The sequence below is a fragment of the Saccostrea cucullata genome, unplaced genomic scaffold (genome assembly GCF_032062105.1).
Source record: "Saccostrea cucullata isolate Sc308-1 unplaced genomic scaffold, CSIRO_AGI_Scuc_v1 ctg11040, whole genome shotgun sequence".
NCBI lineage: Eukaryota > Metazoa > Mollusca > Bivalvia > Ostreida > Ostreidae > Saccostrea > Saccostrea cuccullata.
In genome coordinates, this window is record NW_026923199.1 from 1 (window position 1) to 21,397 (window position 21,397).

Consider the following 21,397-nt stretch of genomic DNA (forward strand, 5'->3'; position numbering starts at 1 on the left):
CATTTTGGAAAAAATCATCAAAAACGCTTTAAACTAATTTGAATAATATTTGTTGTTGATCTATATGAGAAAATAGATTTAAAAAGTTCCAATTATGGGCCAAAAATTTACCCCCCCCCTTGTTTCAAACCTAATTTACATCATTAATTGAATTCTGTTGTTTAATTTCAGATTGGTAATGAATTATGAATATGAAATACATGTACCTATAAGATCGAGGCCCATGGGTCACATGTTCACTTGAGAATATTATGCTCAATTTGATGAATACGTGGAGGCCCTATTATGTAAATTATTGAATTATATTGACTTTTTCTTTGGTAAAGCCTAATTTTAGAGGAGTGTGCATTTAGAGGCAAACACCTTAGTGCGGGTATTACTGTCTCATGACAGCATCTAGTATTTGGATGAATTTGGTTTTAGACTTTGCCTTAATTTATTTGCAGATGATGTTAATTGAGGTGAGCTATGTTTTTTTAGGTCACCTGAGTAAAAACTCAGGTGACCTATTGCTATCCGTTTTTAGCTCACCTGAGCTGAAAGCTCAAGTGAGCTTTCTGATCACCCGGTGTCCGTTCGTCGTCCCCGTCCGTCCGTGCCGTCCCGTCCGTCCTTGTAAACTTTTCACAATTTCAACTTCTTCTCAAGAACCACTGTGCAATTTTAACCAAACTTGGTACAAGACTCCTTGGGTGAAGGGAAATTTAAATTGTTAAAATCAAGGGCCAAGACATCTTCAAGGGGAGATAATCAAGAAAATACGAAAATAGGGTGGGGTCATTAAAAAATCTTCTTCTCAAGAACCACTGGGCCAGAAAAAGCTGAAATTTATGTGGAAGCATTCTGGGTAGTGTAGATATTAAATTTTAAAATCATGACCCTGTTGTGAATTATAGATATAAGTGCTTTTCTTATTTACCTTTGTCAATATAATCATGTTTATGTAAGTGACTTTTGCCGAACTATGACGTCGCAGTACTATGACGTCATAGACGTTGCTATAACGTTATGTTATATACTTGTTAAGTTTCAAATAAACCACTATACGGTTCAGATGTGTTTTCTATGAGTGCTACAATCTTGACATTGGTGCCGTGACCAAATTGAGATTATTTTGGAGACATTAGAGGACAAACAGGAAATTATCAGAGATCTGGATGAAAAAATTCTAACAGAAACAGCAGAGGAGGATATTGAAGAGAAATACTGGAGACAGATCAGTTCAATTTTGAATCTTAATTCTAAAATGAGGAAATGTAAGAAACATTTCTTGGAACAAAATGCACAGCAGTTTCTTAGATAAAGATGAGAATTCACAATTAGGAGGGAATAGTCAATCAAGACACAATTTCAGTGAATACAAGAACTCAGCAGTCCCTTACAAGCTTTCATTCAAATCCAAACAGTGGTAACAGGAGATACAACGGCTCAAATCATTAAGAGAGACACCTCAAAGGAAACTTCAACAAGTGGGAGAAAATATTCACTCAGATGTAGAGCAGCAGAGAGAAACTCCAAGAGATCAAATAACTGGTTTGATGAGGGAGTCAGAGATATCCAAGAAACTAGAAAACATTCATAAGTATAACCTAGAACAGAGGTACAGAGAAAAAGGAAAAGATGAACATTGTCAACCAACTGGTAAAGGAACAAACCCCTACACCAAAGAGGCCAGCAATTAAATCAGAATTATACAAGGATAACAAAGTTCATGGCATGCAGATTGTTGACTTCAAGAGGATTTTGGGGATGACACCAATATCAGGCAACAGGAGAAAACATTTAAAACTTCAGAGATGGAGAGGACATACAGTCAGAACCTCATCGATACGGGATAGATCGCAGAGATGAAGAGGAGGGTGAAGATTTTGGATCATCAGATTGATCAGCATAAGGAGCAAATTCAAGACAAGGAGAATGCATTCATAAATATTGGGAATTTGAGTAAAGGGGAAGGACGATTTCTTGTAAGACTTTGTTCATAGGTGATGGTACCAAACTCAAAGCAAGAGGAAATCCAAACTTAAACCTAGTGTAAGAGCGTTACATTTCAAGTGACATTGCGAATAACTTTTCAAGAATTTTTCATTATCATTCATTCAAATTCCCTTTTATTTCTCGGTCCAAAGACTTACGAATTCATCTTTGGTGGGCCGGATAATGTTTGAAATTGGCACTTTGGTGGGGGGAGAATGTTGTGAATTATAGATATAAGTGCTTTTCTTATTTACCTTTGTCAATATAATCATGTTTATGTAAGTGACTTTTGCCGAACTATGCGTCGCAGTACTATGACGTATAGACGTTGCTATAACGTTATGTTATATACTTGTTAAATTTAAATAAACCACTATACGGTTCAGATGTGTTTTCTATGAGTGCTACAATCTTGACAACCCCCAGGGGTAGGGCGGGGCCACAATAGGGAATCCAAGTTTTACATAGAAATATATAAAAAAATTTTAAAAATCTTCTTCTCAAGAACCACTACCAGAAAAGCTTAAACTTACGTGGGAGCATCCTTGGGTAGTGTAGATATTAAATTGTAAAAATCATGACCCCCAGGGGTAGGGCGGGGCCACAAAAGGGAATCCAAGTTTTACATAGAAATAAATAGAACAAATCTTTAAAAATCTTCTTCTCAAGAACCACTGGGCCAGGAAAGCTGAAACTTATGTGGGAGCATCCTTGGGTAGTGTAGATATTAAATTGTAAAAATCATGACCCCCGGGGGTAGGGCGGGGCCACAATAGGGAATCCAAGTTTTCATAGAAATATATAGAACATACATTAAAAATCTTCTTCTCAAGAACCACTGGGCCAGGAGAGCTGAAACTTATGTGGAAGCATCCTTGGGTAGTGTAGATATTAAATTGTTAAAATCATGACCCCCGGGGGGAGGGCGGGGCCACAATAGGGAATCCAAGTTTTACATAGAAATAACAGAACAAATCTTTAAAAATCTTCTTCTAAGAACCACTGGGCCAGGAGACTGAAACTTTTGTGGAACATCCTTGGGTTGTAGATTTAAATTGTAAAAATCATGACCCCCAGGGGTAGGGCGGGGCCACAATAGGGGTTCAATTTTACATAGAAATATATAGAACAAATCTTTAAAAATCTTCTTCTCAAGAACCACTGGGCCAGGAAAGCTGAAACTTATGTGTGAGCATCCTTGGGTAGTGTAAATATTAAATTGTTAAAATCATGACCCCCGGGGGTAGGGCGGGGCCACAATAGGGAATCCAAGTTTTACTAAAATATATAGAACAAATCTTTAAAAATCTTCTTCTCAAGAACCATTTGGGGCCCGGAGAGCTGAAACATATGTGGGAGCATCCTTTGGTAGTGTAAATATTTAAAATTTTAAAAATCATGACCCCCGGGGGGGAGGGGGGGGCCACAAAAGGGAAACCAGTTTTACATAGAAATATATAGAACAAATCTTTAAAAATCTTCTTCTCAAGAACCACTGGGCCAGGAAAGCTGAAACTTACGTGGGAGCATCCTTGGGTAGTGTAGATATCAATTTATTAAAATCATGACCCCCGGGGGTAGGGCCGGGCCACAATAGGGAATCCAAGTTTTACATAGAAATATATAGAACAAATCTTTAAAAATCTTCTTCTCAAGAACCACTGGGCCAGGAAAGCTGAAACTTACGTGGGAGCATCCTTGGGTAGTTTAATATTAAATTGTAAAAATCATGACCCCCGGGGGTAGGGCGGGGCCACAATAGGGAATCCAAGTTTTACATAGAAATATATAGAACAAATCTTTAAAAATCTTCTTCTCAAGAACCACTGGGTCAGGAGAGCTGAAACATATGTGGGAGCATCCTTTGGTAGTGTAAATATTAAATTGTTAAAATCATGACCCCGGGGGTAGGGCGGGGCCACAATGGGAATTCAAGTTTTACATAGAAATATATAGAACAAATCTTTAAAAATCTTCTTCTCAAGAACCACTGGGCCAGGAAAGCTGAAACTTATGTGTGAGCATCCTTGGGTAGTGTAAATATTAAATTGTTAAAATCATGACCCCGGGGGTAGGGCGGGGCCACAATAGGGAATCCAAGTTTTTCTCAGATGGATGTTCTAGAACAAATCTTTAAAAATCTTCTTCTCAAGAACCATTGGGCCAGGAGAGCTGAAACATATGTGGGAGCATCCTTTGGTAGTGTAAATATTAAATTGTAAAAATCATGACCCCCGGGGGTAGGGCGGGGCCACAATAGGGAATCCAAGTTTTACATAGAAATATATAGAACAAATCTTTAAAAATCTTCTTCTCAAGAACCACTGGGCCAGGAAAGCTGAAACTTATGTGGGAGCATCTTTGGTTAGTGTAGATTCTAAGTTGTAAAAATCATGACCCCCAGGGTAGGGCGGGGCCACAATAGGGAATCCAAGTTTTACATAGAAATATATAGAACAAATCTTTAAAAATCTTCTTCTCAAGAACCACTGGGCCAAGAGAGCTGAAACTTATGTGGGAGCATCCTTGGGTAGTTTAATATTAAATTGTAAAAATCATGACCCCCGGGGTAGGGTGGGGCCACAATAGGGAATCCAAATTTTACATAGAAATATGTATAGAACAAATCTTTAAAAATCTTCTTCTCAAGAACCACTGGGTCAGGAAAGCTGAAACTTATGTGGAAGCATCCTCGGGTAGTGTAAATATTAAATTGTTAAAATCATGACCCCCAGGGGTAGGGCGGGGCCACAATAGGGTTTTACATAAAAATATATAGAACAAATCTTTAAAAATCTTCTTTTCAAGAACCACTGGGCCAGGAAAGCTGAAACTTATGTGGAAGCATCCTTGGGTAGTGTAGATATTAAATTGTAAAAATCATGACCCCCGGGGGTAGGGCGGGGCCACAATAGGGAATCCAAATTTTACATAGAAATATATAGAACAAATCTTTAAAAATCTTCTTCTCAAGAACCACTTGGCCAGGAAAGCTGAAACATATGTGGGAGCATCCTTGGGTAGTGTAGATATTAAATTGCTAAAATCATGACCCTCGGGCGTAGGGCGGGGCCACAATGGGGAATCCAAAGTTTTACATAAAAATATATATAGAACAAATCTTTTAAAAAGATCTGCATCACCCAAGTTATTCAGGTGAGCGATGTGGCCCATGGGCCTCTTGTTGTCCGTTGTCGTCCGTCGTCCGTCGTGCGTTGTGCGTCGTGCGTTAACATTTAAACATTTTCAGCTTCTTCTCTGAAACCACTGAACCAATTTCAACCAAATTTGGCATATAGCATCTATGGGTGAAGGGGAACAAAAATTGTGAATTTCATGGTCCCCGCCCCCCTGGGGCCTGGGGGGTGGAGCAAAAACCACTAAAAATAGTGCAATCTTTAAAAATCTTCTTCTTTACTCCCCGACATCAAGCAATCAAACTGTTGGTATGATTGTAATCAACATTGAGTCCTCTACCAAAATTGTGAAATTCATGGCCCCAGGGTCAGGGGTTCTGGTGTTAGGGCGGGGCCCTATTGATTATATAGTGAAAATGCAGTAAGTCTGTAAAAATCTTCTTCTCTGCTCTTGGGTATTAAATAAACAAATTAAGTTCATAGTTATGATGAGCAAGAGTGCCTCTACCAAAATTGTGAAATTCATGGCCCCAGGGTCAGGGGTTCTGGTGTTAGGGCGAGGCTCTATATTGATTATATAATGAAAATGCATTAAATCTTTGAAAATCTTCTTCTCTGCTTCTAATTAAATAAACTAATTCAGTAAATAATTATGATGTGAGCAAGAGTGCCTCTACCAAAATTGTGAAATTCATGGCCCCAGGGTCAGGGGTTCTGGTGTTAGGGCGGGGCTCTATATTGATTATATAATGAAAATGCATTAAATCTTTGAAAATCTTCTTCTCTGCTCCTAGGTATTAAATAAACTAATTCAGTAAATAATTATGATGAATGAGCGAGAGTGCCTCTACCAAAATTGTGAAATTCATGGCCCCAGGGTCAGGGGTTCTGGTGTTAGGGCGGGGCTCTATTGATTATATAATGAAAATGCATTAAATCTTTGAAAATCTTCTTCTCTGCTCCTAGGTATTAAATAAACTAATTCAGTAAATAATTATGATGAATGAGCAAGAGTGCCTCTACCAAAATTGTGAAATTCATGGCCCCAGGGTCAGGGGTTCTGGTGTTAGGGCGGGGCTCTATATTGATTATACATGTATAATGAAAATGCATTAAATCTTTGAAAATCTTCTTCTCTTCTCCTGGTTATTAAATAAACTAACTAAGTAAATAATTATGATGAGCAAGAGTGCCTCTACCAAATTTGTGAATTTGATGGCCCATGGGTCAGGGGTTCTGGTGTTAGGGCGGGGCTCTATATTGATTATATAATAAAAATGCATTAAATCTTTGAAAATCTTCTCTGCTCCTAGGTTTTATATAAACTAACTAAGTACATAGTTATGATGAGCAAGAGTGCCTCTACAAAAATTGTGAATTTTATGGCCCCAGGGTCAGGGGTTCTGGTGTTAGGGTGGGGCTCTATTGATTATATAGTGAAAATGCATTAAATCTTTGAAAATCTTCTTCTCTGCTCCTAGGTTTTAAATAAACTAACTAAGTACATAGTTATGTTGAGCAAGAGTGCCTCTTCCAAAATTGTGAATGCCTTAGCATCTAGCTTAAAACGTGAAACAAATTCAATCATTTGAAAGTTGTTGCATGATGCTCAGGTGACCTATAAGGCCCATGGGCCTCTTGTTTAATTGCTGAATTGTAATATGTTTTAAGGGTATAGCTGACTGTGCAAAACCCAAGGTCATCCCAAAACCAGATATATATCAGCCTATGGTACAGCAAGTAACAGACCTAAAACCATACACCCACTACATTGTTAAAGTGGCAGCAGTGAATGGAGAAGGTGAAGGACGCTTTGATAATGCAACAGCAAAGACTGAGGAAGAAAGTAAGCAATCACATGGATGGTTTAACACTTCATAAATTGTATGCATTTTTAGAGTTGCAAAACAAGACCTATAGACTTTTCTAAGATGATGACTCACAAGAAATTTAATCTTTTGGTGGTGTCAAATTAATCACCTTATTACCCTAAAGTTTTTTCGTAGCATAAAACTTTTTCCCCTCATTGTGAAAAATGTCTTGTTAATTGGAACAATTATTATTTAATTCTTTTATTATTCAGCTCCACAAAAACCTGGAAATATAAAAGCAACTAATATAGAGGCCAAGACTCTGACATTGTCCTGGGATGTAGCAGGTCCCCCACCTGGCAACACAACATACACTTTAGAAGTGTATGAAGGGACGGATGATACTGGAACAAACTTTACCCCGAAACAACCAAATCTGTATGCATACGGTGTGTATTCTTTTCACTAGAGTATATCAAGAAACAATTATTGTTCAATACACTAAGTTACCAGAATTTGCCAACTCAATTCACTAATGTTTATCAAAAAGAAAAAATACAAGGTATGCCAATGATCTTTTTCAGTAGATTGAACAAGATGTGTTTGTGAAAAAAGTATGCCCCATATGCTGGCCTTTAAGTAACCTTTAAAATTTAGGTGACAGTTGGTTCATAATCCTAAAGATCTAGTGGCTTATGCAAATTTTTAGGTGCCTGGCAAATTTTTAGTAGACACCAGATCTTTAAGCCAATAGAAGTCTTTAAACAAAGAGTGTGTCTTGTGCCCTGGTCAATTTTAAAAGCGGAATAGTGTAACAAGTCCACCACTTAGTTAGAATAGTTATATTCAAAAAGTGTAAATGGATCATTTTGTTTAATAGTTTAAAGTGCACTTTATTGCAGTATTATTTTTAGAAAAAGTTATCAAGGGAGCAAAATTCTGTTGTTTTGAATTTACTATCAACTCACGATGGAGGTGGAGGTTTAGTGATATACATTAGGATGGGTGGCTTGTCGCATATCTGCGGTGATTTTCTTTGATCTTTCTGTGGTGATATATCCCACATCACATATGCTATAATACTTTCAATGCCCCTTCATTTATCACAGCAGGAGGCAGAAATCAGGTCATGAGAAAAAAAACTGATTTTATTTCACAAGTTCATAACTACAGAAAAATGAACATGTTTAGCTATTTCTTAGCCTTTAACTAATTTAAAATGCGTGTATTTAACTCGGTTGGAAATTCCCAGTCATTAAAAAGATTAATCTATTTTGAAATTTTGAAAGTTACGGTAATATCTCCAAACGTTATATAAACTCCTTGATATTTGCATCTGTGATTTCATATTTGTCGAGTGCCTGGCTCGAAGATAATTTGTCAAAATCTTAAAACTCAGTAAAAAAGTCAAATCAAATTCACTAAGAACGTCCAACATGTTGAAGAGCTTGCTTGAAATGAATTTTAAGTTCATGACACGCTGAATATTTTTTTTATTGAATTTTGACACTCTCAATGAAATTTACGTCATCAGACATGAGACAAGTTGCTGACATCATAGATGTCTCGTACTATTGGTTATATCGTTTTCATACCCTCAATGTCCATGCCCCATGAAAACGATATAACCAATACTACTTGGCTTGTATGATGTAACCTATACTAGTTTGTCCTTGTGTGTTTAACAGAAGTTAATTTGCATCAGATCCATGTCAAATGCTACCTTGATTTATAGATATACTCTTTTGTTAGGCTATGCTCCACTATACAGGGCACTTGTTTGTTTGTAGATCTAAGGACAGATCACTTTAACTTCATTAACAATTAAACTGCAATTAGAACTCTTAACTGCAAAATATAGAGGGTCCTTTACTGGAAAAAATAAAGAATCTACTTTAACAATGTTTTACATCTTAATTTAGGTTTTCACCAGAAGTCATTGTCCATAACTGATCTGGAGGAATACTGGCCGTACAAGTTCAAAGTTATTGCTGCTACAGTTAAAGGGACTAGTGAATCAGATGTATCAGATATTGTCAGAACGAAGCAAGCAGGTTTGTCTTTCATTAATATAATACATAATTAGGACCCCGCTTGGCGGGCGCCCTATAGTGATCAGTCTGTCCGTCTGTCTAGCTGTCCGTCTGTCAGTCCATCCGAGATCTCTTGTCCAGAGCATATCTCCTCTCTACTTGGCCTAATCTGGCTCATACTACACCTATAGAGTGCCTTTGGGTAACCGGTGTGCAGTGACCTTGAACCATGTTTCTAGGTCAAAGGTCAAGGTCATAGCAGAATTTTATGAAAAATCCTTGTCCAGAACGAATCTTCTCTCCTTGGCCCAATCTGACTCATACTTCACCCACAGAGTGCCTTTGGGTAACAGGTATGCAGTGACCTTGAACCATGTTTCTAGGTCAAAGGTCATAGTAGAATTTTATAAAAAATTCTTGTCCAGAACATATCTTCTTACTCCTTGGCCCAATCTGGCTCCTACTTCATCCACAGAGTGCCTTTGGGTAACCGATGTACAGTGACCTTGAACCATGTTTGTAGGTCAAAGGTCAAGGTGATAGCAGAATTTTATGAAAAATTCTTGTCCGAAGCATATCTTCTCTCTTCTTGGCCCAATCTGGCTATTACTTCACTCACAGAGTTCCACTGGCCAATGGATGTGCAGAGACCTTGGTCGAAGTTTCTAGGTCATGGTCAGAATTAGCCTTTCTGTTTAAAATCTTTGTTTGGTTCATAATTTTTTCCCTTTAATTCCTGTATATTTATATAACTGGGGATACAAGATAAATATCGATATATATATGAAAATTTGCAATATCCGTGAAGACGTACTAAATGACTTTTACTGTGTTACACAAATGTTCCCCTTCAAAACCCTTTTAAACCACCTTACATTTTCATGTTCATTGTTGAAAGCGGGGCCCTTTTAGATGGCCACCATCTCAATGATATTTAGTTCTTCTTTACTTTGGAAATAAATTCTTGGTTTAGACTAACAATTTATTTATAAGGTAAATAATATATAGAATGTGTTAGGGATTTATCTGACCTGATATAAAATGCTATGTTAGTGCTATACTTTCTTGGGCACTTGAGTCTTACCAGTTGACATGTATAATATCCCTAGGTAGAACAATTCAGATTTATTTCTCAGTTTCAAGTCTGTTCAGATCATGACCCCACAGTTTAGGGTTTGGCCACAGTAACTTTTTAGGGAATAAAAATTTAATCTAAAGACATTCCAAATTTATGCTGATTTAAGTTAATTTAAATTACTGAAGCATGAGGTAAGAGCAGACTTTCCTTCCTCTGAAGATTAATCATATATTATTGATATTAATTAGCATCCCATTGATTTTGGATATAATTTTGGTTATGTTCAAAGCTCTTTGAGGCTTCAATGTTGACATATATATTGTTGTTCTTTCTTCTTTTGGCATGTAGCACCAGGACCAGTGGAAAACTTGACTGTCAATATTAAAGAGGGGAACTACAGAGTGGCATATGCATATTGGAACATTCCATCACTGAGGGACCGGAATGGTGTCTTAGATAACTATAATGTCAAAGTCATTAATCAAGGGGTAATTAGTTTGACATACATGATTATTTAAGATAGCTTTTTTTAAATCACATGATTGTACTAAAGATGTTAGATTTTATCAAATTTAAGAAAATACCAGTTGTTAGACTTCTTTTTTTGACGAAGTATTGCATACAGGCTACATGTAACTCATTTGTCAACAATATTACTCCTAACATCTTTCTAGATGAAACTATCTTGCAGAACAATTGTATACATATAAGAGATGTGCATATTACATGGACTTTATTTTTTGATAAAATAGAGAAAAATACCAGTTGTTGAAGTAAGTCATTTTTAACTAAACATTGCATAAGATTCCCCAATTTCACTATCATTGTTAAAATTATAATGTGTGTCAGTAAAGGAGGAAAAAAGTATATCTGGACTGGGAATCATTGCTTTACCCACTAAGCTATCTACATGTATTACCCAAACCATTGCAAAGGTAAACAAAAGGGATGTAAACAAGTACCCCGTTAACCGGGTACTCGATCGAGCATCCGAGTATCAAATAATAAAATCTGTACTCAGTTACTCAAATATATATTTTTTGTATATTTTTAAGCTTATTTATTAATGCATTAAAACATTGGTTTTAAGATGTAAAATGTTCATTGCACTTTTACATACAGTAATTAAGGTTTCCTATGCCTCTAAATGACCGCTTTTGCCCGTGGCAGTGTTTATCAGGGGATGACAAATCCCATTGCCCGACGCCCGGGGCTAGTGAATTTTAGGGGTGGGCAAGTGAAATTTTATCAACCACTTGCCCGTGGGCAAGAGACTTATCAAAAATAGAATTTATTTGTAGGCCATAAATTTAAAGCTGGGCATAGGGGCTTGTATGATTTACTCAGCATTTGTCTTCCTCTTTTTTGAAAAAAATATCTATAAATACAGAATTAGTTTATGGTAGGGCAAGCAAAAATTCAGGTAGGGCAAGTCAATTTTGACCATGTACTTGCCCTTGGACAAGTGCCTTAAAAATCTATTTGTCAGCCTCTGGTTTATACAGTAATTATTGTGGCCAAGCACCTGTTACCTGGATCGGAAAAACGTCCGAGGAATCGAATATCAAAAATTGACCGATTTGACATCCCTAGTAAACAATGAATGGATTTTAACTGAATTCTTTACCTTAGATTAAAGTATTTGACTTTCTTTAATTTTACAGACTCTGTATACATATAAGAGATGTGCATATTACTTGGACTTTAATTTTTGATAGAATAGAGAAAATATACCAGTTTTTGTAGTAAGTCATTGTAAAAAAAAAAAAATATATATTGCTAAAGATTACCTAATTTCACTTTTATTGTGAAAAAATATATAATGTGTACCAGTCAAGGAAGGAACATATGGCTGTACTAAGAATCGACCCCCATCACAAGTCCGTGCTTAAGTGATCAAGTTAGTTATCCATTACCCAAACCATTGCATAGGTAAACGATGAATCAAAAACTGAACTCTAAGATTAAAGTATTTGACATTTTTTTCTTTTACAGACAGAGATATTATCAGAAACAATACCAGTCTCCTCAATACAACGTGTTGAACAAAATTTTACAGTTGTACCAGAGGAAACATATACAGTAACAGTAAGTCTTAATCAAAAAATCTTAGAATTTGCTTAGAAATCATTTAGACTTCAATTTTTTTTAATAATATTGCCTATTCACATGTAGGGATTTCATGATGATATAGATTAAAGGCTGTTTTTATGCCCTTTCATGAATATTGCCTAGAATATACATAGACTAGTAGTAGTCATGTCCATCTTCCATCCCTTTGTCTGTCCTAGCCTGTTTTTAGCTTTTAACCAACTACAGTTTAAAAAAATATAACTGATTAATTGTCAAGATATTTTAAACTTCATATGCTTAATATTGAATGCACTATATTATTACCATATCTTGATGCATAATTAGTGAGAGGCATTCAACAGTATCTTTACTTTTTTGTCCTTATCTCTAATTTTCTTTCAATATTTCTTTTTTATTAATTAAGCCTTATATTTAAATACTAGTAAATGATATAGAGTTTTATCAAATAATATGATTGTTAAGTATATCATTATAAAATTATACTTTTCAACAATATGTTTCAAAGATAATAAAGACTGCATGGTTTCCTTGTTTTAAAGGTATCTGCCACAAATAATGAGAGTATGTCAGGTCAGGAAGCCCAACATCCCTACAGAGTACCTGCTGGCAGTGAGTATTCTTGTGCTTTAGCTCGTATTAAATTTTATTTTGATTTATGAAATTAGACAATTTCATTGTAAGCTTTGAATTGTTACTCACCTGAGCTGAATGCTCAAGTGTGCTCATTGGTCATATTTTGTCTGGCGTACTAGTCTTTTTTTCCATTTGTTAAATTTTTCACATCCTTGACTTCAGAACCATTAAGTTAAATTTCATCTAAACTTACCTCAAAGCATTCATGGTTTAACATAATGTTTGTACAAATAAAGGTCCTTGTGTTTTCTTCAATGGGGAGATAATTATGAATTTGTGAAAAATTAATGGCATCTTTTAGAATCAACTCTTATTTTTACAGATAATATGATACATTTTCATCTGTTTTATGACATAACTTCGTTTTATTCACTTTCACCTTAGAATAGTTCATAAAGCAGTAGAATGGAAACATTCTTGTTTTGCCCACTTCTAGGTCCTCCAATAGACTATAGTGTAGACTTGATAAGTACTAAACCAGGTCAACACAAGTCGACACAGCAATCCATCACAGTAGAACTCAACACAGATTTCTTCAAAAATGATTTAAATGGAAATCAAGTTCTGTTTGGAATAACTGTGTGTGAAGAATCTAAATGTAAAAGTAAGTAAAACTCACCACAATCTTAATGAATTTAGATATTAATTAGATATATAATAATCAAATTTTATTTAAAATTTCTCAAATTTTAGATCAAGGATCATTAGATAGGAAAGAAGATTGGGCGGGGCTGCCAAACTGGCATGGTGCCAGTAAAAATGGATTTCCGTTATACAGAGTCACAAATGACAAATACATGAAAGAAATCAGGAGTAGAGGTACTTCTCTCAACTATATATATTTTGTTTTCTTGATTTTTTGTGCTAACACACTTGTTTCCATCTGTCACTATCTAAGTGGTGTGTCTATAAATTGCAAATATTTTAACACTTTAGTCTCATTTCTTAACATGGTGTTTCCAAATTTCAAGGTGTTAATAATGTTGCCAAATTTAATGAGGGAACACATGTTGCCAAATTTGATAAGGGGAAGATATATATTAAACTTAATTCTATTGTTTCACTCTTTTAGAGCCTGACACAGACACCAACTATATGCATATTCCACCAATTAGATATATAGAGGATATCTATATTGTGTGATTTGATATTGGCTTTATCCAACGAGTTGTTGAAATGGTGTATATATTCGCGAGGCTTGCCGAGCGAATATACACCATTTCAACGAGTTGGATAAAGCCAATATCAAATCACAAAATTATAGATGTTCTATTTATCTCATACGACTTTCATTTTAACAAAACTTTGAGACTTCCCCTGCGAAACTACATGAATGATTGCTAAATTTATATTGATGACGTACAACTTGATGAAGTAGCACCGTTGATGTTGACATCCCTCGAAAGAAAGTAGATCTTGTTCAAAATCTAGAATTTTTGCTATCTGCGTCTTTGAAAACATTATGTGACAATTGCTGGCACTTTACATCAAATGAACTTCTGACTGATAGTTGTAAGGACCATGGGATTTTGAAAATGGACTCTTTGAACGATGGCAGTACAAAACGTGTTAGGCAAGGCTAGGGGCCTACTTGTAGATTCATTGTTGATCCAATGTAAGTTACACCTATATTACTACGTAGGCATACGTAGTATAATATTGAAGATGTTTAAGGAATCTTATAACAACAACTTAACTGCTAGGCTTTACTTACTCCGATAACGATTTAAAAGGGGGGTGTTAACATCTGTCTTCAAGTGCCAATACAGGTTCCTTGATAAAATAAGACACTTCTTTGACATATACGAGTCTTTTTTCTGGCTTTTAACGAAATTATCGCTCTTTATCGTTCATTTTATTAGGGCAATAATTTTCACAAATAAAAGTTTGATAAAATAAAATTTTGAAGCGAGAGGGATCGTGTCAAAACCGGAAGTGCTATTGATAAAGCATCTACCCGTTGATAAAGCATAAGTTTATCCAACGACCTGTATCACCAACACGTATGAGATAAAAAAAAAAAAAATAATGGGTTAATTAAGGAATGAAGCTTAAAAAAATTTTGTTATACGATTTAAGATAACTTGGGGCAGTTTACGCTTTATAAACTGCGAGGCGCTTTTAAGAATCAAAGTACCAAAAGTACTGAAAAGCGGTTAGCATGCTTTCATCGAATATGTACAGTGTACAATAACAAAAAATGCATTGAATGATGATATTAAAGTAGGCATGCATAAAAATAGCTGGCTAGTTTGAGAAAAACGGATGGACAAGCAGAGAATTAATTAATTTCAGAGAGCTTCAGTTTCGTAGGCTCACTGCGGGTCAGCAGGTGTGACCTGTCATTGGGGATGCTTACTTCTGCTAGGCACCGGAACTTTCAAGGATCTGTTTTTCTTTTGAGACCGATCACTGTTCATTCTGTATTTTGATACAGATACTGAGTACATCTGTTTATTAATATTATGAACTATTTCTCTCACAGGAAGAAAGACAAGTAAACAAGATAATAAAGTTTTAAGAAATGTACATTATTGACTTTTCATACAATTAAATGTTCGAATAAGTAGATGGTATATGACAATTATTTAAAAAAAGAGTCTTGCACGATATGTATAAACGAACATATACTGAGTATTTGGCAAATATTTTTCATGAAATATTGTATAAAAAAAAATAAATAAATAAATGAAAAAAAAAAAAAAAGGGTGAAAAGGAAAGTTGTTGTTTAATCCATCAATACTAGTATTTTAAAAATTCAAAGGTTCACTAAAAGTCAGTGTATAACAAACAATTTAATTGTTCATTGCAAGAATTACCTTGGTATCATTATCACTTTCTTCAATATGTCGCATAAGCAATACATTGTTTTTTGTTTTTTTTTTACTAAAAACAAGTATGCGAATTTCTATCAATATGTCTGTAAGCATCTGTATTTTAATTTTTATTTCTTCTCAAAGGCTCAAAATGATAATTAACAAATTGGACAAATTCAAATTTAAAAAGTATTTTTACAACTTATACCTTGCATAGGAATTTAGCAAACTTTCAAAAATAATCATTCATTAGATATAATTTTCAATTTGTGCTTATCGTCAAGATTTTTCATGCCTCTTTTTCTGTGCATATTTTATATCGGCTGATTTTTAGAAAAGGATCGAATGCCGATTAAATTTTTTTCTCCAATTTTTTAAAATTAATTTTAATATTTTCAGGCTCCCATTATTTTTTTTTTAATAAAAATGTGATCGTTTAAACTCGTTTGTAATAATTAGACTGAGTACAGAATTTATCCCTGGAAACAAAGCTTTTATCATCTTTTAAATAATTTCAATTGAGAAAAAAAGGAGAAGAAAACAAACGTTTCATTATGGAAGTAATCCCATAACTGTACAACTTACAGATGTATTCAGTATTTTTATATAAAGGCTTTCTTCGTGTACTAGTATTACTTAAGTTAATTAAAGGGATGCCTTAATATTTTGGAAAATGAAACTCGATCGAGAGATTCTCTGATGTTTTGCAGTCGGTAATAACCTTCAACCCCTTTAGCCAGTAATTAACCCGTCCTCCCTGTATCCAGTAGCATAATTCGGTCAAATATTTATTGTTCATGTGGGGTGCCTTATAATTAATCACAGGCACCTGAATTTTTATCAGTAAGTCTCTAAATTAGCCAAATATCGAAACATTCTACCCCCTCTATATATAAATACACAAGGTGTCCAATGCCATTTTGACCACCTGTTCGATTCAGGCTTCAATTTAACACATAAATCGGAAATGCCTAATGGTTTTCGTGTAGCATTGGGTTCAAATATGATATTTCTCGCTATACATTTCTTCCTAAAGTTTAAATCTAACGCGTTGATAATGTTATCAGCTAAACTTCATGCTGACTTCGAATTTCGTCACAGGGCCCGATCGCCATCAGCTGATGTCACGGAAATTTAATCTCGACACCAAATGCTCCTATACATAAACTTTTTTTAATACAACAATTATAAATTTATTTCATTGACAAACAAAATCAGAAAAAAATTAAAAAACCGAAAGATTATGTTGTTTTGATAGTCTTGATTTTATTTAACATATGTTATATGTGTTGGAAACAAATCATAGGTACTAGGTAGAGGCTTTGTTGAAGTTTCCGTTGTCGATAGGTAGCGCCTTATGGAAGTTTCCGGTGTCGATAAAAATCGGACACATGCCATAAAGCGGTTAGCGAAGCTAACCGCTTAAAAAGAGTAAACTGTAAGTTATGTTATATCAAATAACATAAGTTGAAGTAAGCTTCATTCCTATAATTTAATTTCAGTGTTGACAATGAAACAATTTTTCCTCTGTTAAAAGGCTTCAAATGTAGCATATTTTAAAAGTAACGTCAAGCGGAGTAATATGTTTTTGAAGTAACTCATTGTGACGTAGGCAAGTTTTTGTAGACAAAATTGATCAAATCTTTACCCAATCAAATGATGTATGTGTTACAACTAAAATTAAATTATTCATCTTTAATTAAGGCTTCATATTAAATTATTCATCTTTAATTAAGGCTTCATATTTTTGTAGGATCCAGAAGAAAAAGATCAATATCTGAATTTACCATTGGACAAGATATTGCATGTTCCTCAATGGGTTCTAATGTATACTGTAATGGACCTCTTAATGCTGGACAATCATATAGGTAACTATGGACTCTTCTGTTTAAATAGAAGTCAAAATAATAAAAAAAAAAAAACAATGCAAGGCTTGTTACTCTTTAATCATGTATAAATCAATCAGGGATCAATTTCAATGTATTTCGATGCAAACATTGTACAATGGTAAATTACTATCCCTGACAGATAACACGTTTGATATTACAGTAAATTTGTACATAACAGGCAGAGTAAAATGTCGTCGAGATTGGGACTCGAACCCAAGAAATCCAACTAATGCTATGGGTGCTCTACCACTGAGATAATGGGCTGACTTTATACAGTTGTTGACGGGGGTAGACGGTAACAGTTGATCCTTAGGCCGCTGGCATATCTGGTCCAACAGGTCGACTGTTTCTTGAGACTCCTGTCAGCAACTGTTTTGTTATACTCCTACCAAATCAAATTCATATATTTAACAAAAGTAAAATTGTCTTGGGAGAGAGAGACTTTAATTATCATGTTTATGTGTATAAATTTATCAACCATCATGAATCATAACAGGGACCTATATAGTGTAGTATATAGGTCCGGATCATAACAAACAAGAATTTCATAACAAACAGTTCTAAAGTTACTAGCTAGAACTTGTAGAAGAATACATTTCAATTCTACCTATCTTAACGACGTGTTTATATTACTCGGCACTCCTTTGCTGATTACATTTAAATCACAGCAAGGTTAGCTGAATGAGAAAAACGTAACACAGTTTAGCGCCATATGACATCAGCAGGCAACTCTACAATCTTTTTATACGCCCGTCTTAAGACGGGACGTATTATGTTATAGGCTTCGTGTCCGTCCGTCTGTCTAGCTGTCCGTCTGTCTGTTAGCTTTTTCGTTTCCGGCTCATAACTTTAATACTACTAGGCCTAGGATTATCAAACTTTGTCATCTGATGCATCTTGGGTAGAAGGTGTGTCGCGCACAAAAAGTAGGTCGCTCTGACCTTTAATTAAGAAGTTATAGCCAAATATGGAAAAATCCTTTCCGGCCCATAACTAGAAAACCATAAGACCTACAATCATCAAACTTGGCCAGTTTATGCATCTTAGGTAGAAGGTGTGTCGCGACCTATTTCAAGGTCACTGTGACCTTTAATTTAAGTGAATTTTTTAAAAAAAATGTGTCTTTTGACTATTCATTTACACAACCCAAATAATGTAAGAGTATTGCACTGCTCTTATTAAAAAAGTGTTAAATCAAGAAAATACTTATTTTTTTTAAGCATATACTTGACAGCAATCTAAAACAAATATAATGTATGTTAGAGAAATCCCATGTCTCCCATGAGTGTAATTATCAAGCACTGGTCAAGAAGAATTTTGATAACAGAAAATTGCATATCAAATTAGAGAGAAATTAATGGGTTTTGAGTGCAAGGGGCTAACGGACAGAGTGTTGGCATTATCTATATCCCTTGAGAATTGGGCAAATGGGTAAGCCTGTTTGATTAAGAATAGCTCTTGTTGACTAGCTTAAGTTTTGAAATGAATTTGATGAAAAGTAATTAAAACTAATTTGATATTGCATAATAGACTAATCTGATATTATGTAATATTATTCATTTAAAAACTAATTTAATGGGGTGGGGTTGAATCAGCATGTCCATATGAATTACATACTAAAACCTGTCGGACATTAAATCTCAACCAAAAAAAAAATGTGAGAGTATTTTATATGTTTTTAAAAAAGAATTATAGTAGATAGTGCAGACCCATTCATCTCTTGGTAGTAATGAGTAGACAAGCATCCAGTTAAAGATTAATTAATGAGTTCAATGTAGGAAGGCTAGCTGTCTCAGTCGCTCTGATTAAGCAGCCCTTTGGGGATTAGACAGAAGAACTGCTGGTCAGTTTATAACATTATATGTCATTTGATGGCCAGCCTTTTTTTTCAAAATTAATTTGGAATAGATTAAAGAATTATAGTAGATAGTGCAGACCCATTCATCTCTTGGTAATAATGAGTAGACAAGCATCCAGTTAAAGATTAATTAATGAGTTCAATGTAGGAAGGCTAGCTGTCTCAGTCGCTCTGATTAAGCAGCCCTTTTGGGATTAGACAGAAGAACTGCTGGTCAGTTTATAACATATGTCATTTGATGGCCAGCCTTTTTTTTTCAAAATTAATTTGGAATAGATTAAGTTGTTAAGACTAATTTGATGATGGGCATTTGATAAGGTCTAACACAACCAGCACAGAAATCTATCAGTGATGTAATATTTATTATAATTGATGCCTACATCACAGGGGATGGATAAATATTTTAAGGAATGGAAAAATCATCGAAATCTTAGAATCAAGGTTGATGTGATTTTCTTGCACCTAAACTGTTCAAGAAAATTGTAATTTTTTGACGGGCGTATCATGCTGTGGCGCGGCACTTTATTTAATAGTCAGTTTTTAACATTTCTATGGATCGACAGTCAAGGAAAACAGTTGAACTGTTGGAGTTTTTAATGTAAGAAATTATATAGGGACTGTTTAGTAAGGGTATAACAAACATTAAGTAGAGTGATGTAAGTGTGTTATGTAAACCAATATTTGATAATTGTAGGGTGATTTTATTTGGTTGTACAAATGGAGGATGCTCACACTCAGTCCAATATGGGCCCTATTCAACAGTTAAAATACCAGGTATGTTTTCAACATTTGTTAGCTAGCTAACTTATATAGGTAAATAAGGGAAGCTTAGAATTTTGAAGAAAGATTATTTCATGGTAGATATTAAGTGGAGGACTGTGTATATATATATATATATATATATATATATATATATATATATATATATATATATATATATATATATATATATATATATATATATATATATATATCTTTATTGTCATTTGAATAACTTTAAGCCATAGGGCTCATCAGTATATAAACAAAAACAAATATAAAGACTGAGAGGCGAGAGTCTGCGGGGGGTGGAAACCCTAGTGTCCATCTGTCTGACTCACATACACCAACAAATGCACAATATATTTCAATTTCTCCATTATTACATGAAAAAAGTTTAATTGTAATTAGTCCGAAAAATCTGACGTTTTTCTGGCTTTTTTACGATTTTGATATTTTACATGCCAGGAAAACGTCAGAACCGGCGCCATTACGAAAACCGGTAATTTCACTGTCTCCACCCGAAGTTGATTTTCTATACTTGGGAACCGAGTAAGATGCCGAAATCACAATTTATCAATGGCACATTGCTCCTAGAAGTCACCAATATCGATGAATAAAAATTACCACTCCACATTCCGATTCAGAACTTGCACGATTTAAAAATGCATGAAATGAAAACAATTCTCGACAGTCAGAAAAAATGTGTTCATCGGATTATATTTTTTCATAAACGAAACATAAAAACGATGTTAGTGAGTACTAAAGGTGTTGTACTATTGATAAAATATGAATTCAGCATTTAATTCGGTTCACAAGTATCGAAAATCAACCTCAGAATGCCGCCTCTGGTAGGAGGCGGCGATTTCCCAGTTTTTGTAATGGCGCCAGTTCTGACGTTTTCCTGGCATGTAAAATATCAAAATTGTAAAAAAAAAAAAAAAAGCCAGAAAAACATCAGATTTTTCGGACTAAATTGTAATGTGAGAGTATTTGCCTTTGTCTGCTGTAGATGAGGATAAATTCCCCGTTGGAGCTGTTGTAGGTGGGGTGGTAGCCGCTGTCGCTGTAGTTTTTGTCATCATTATAGCCATGGTGGTCGTTAAACGACGAAGGTAAACATTATATGTATACAGTATTAATTAACTGTCGTCTCTATTTTTTTTTTGTCCAGAAGATTCAGAAGTAATGCATAAAAAGGTAAAAGAAAGGTAATATATTCAATGATGATTGATTAAACAATTCACCAAAAATCCTATTCCACCCTTCTTTTATTACAGTTTTTTTAAAATAAGTTAATTTTTTATTATAT

The 21,397-nt window shown here is 34.7% G+C and overlaps 1 protein-coding gene across 1 annotated transcript; it reads left to right on the top strand.

Annotated features, from left to right (window-relative positions):
- Positions 1–1,620: 1,620 nt before the first annotated feature.
- Positions 1,621–21,200, top strand: LOC134263425 (tyrosine-protein phosphatase 10D-like; the record flags this gene model as incomplete). Its single annotated transcript, XM_062745769.1, has 12 exons — positions 1,621–1,812; positions 6,786–6,960; positions 7,198–7,374; positions 8,848–8,979; positions 10,385–10,524; positions 12,032–12,124; positions 12,670–12,739; positions 13,200–13,367; positions 13,457–13,582; positions 17,333–17,447; positions 20,021–20,100; positions 21,098–21,200. Coding segments are annotated over exons 1-12 (1,571 nt in total), but the record flags the coding sequence as incomplete, so codon positions are not given.
- Between the last annotated feature and the right edge of the window lie 197 nt (positions 21,201–21,397).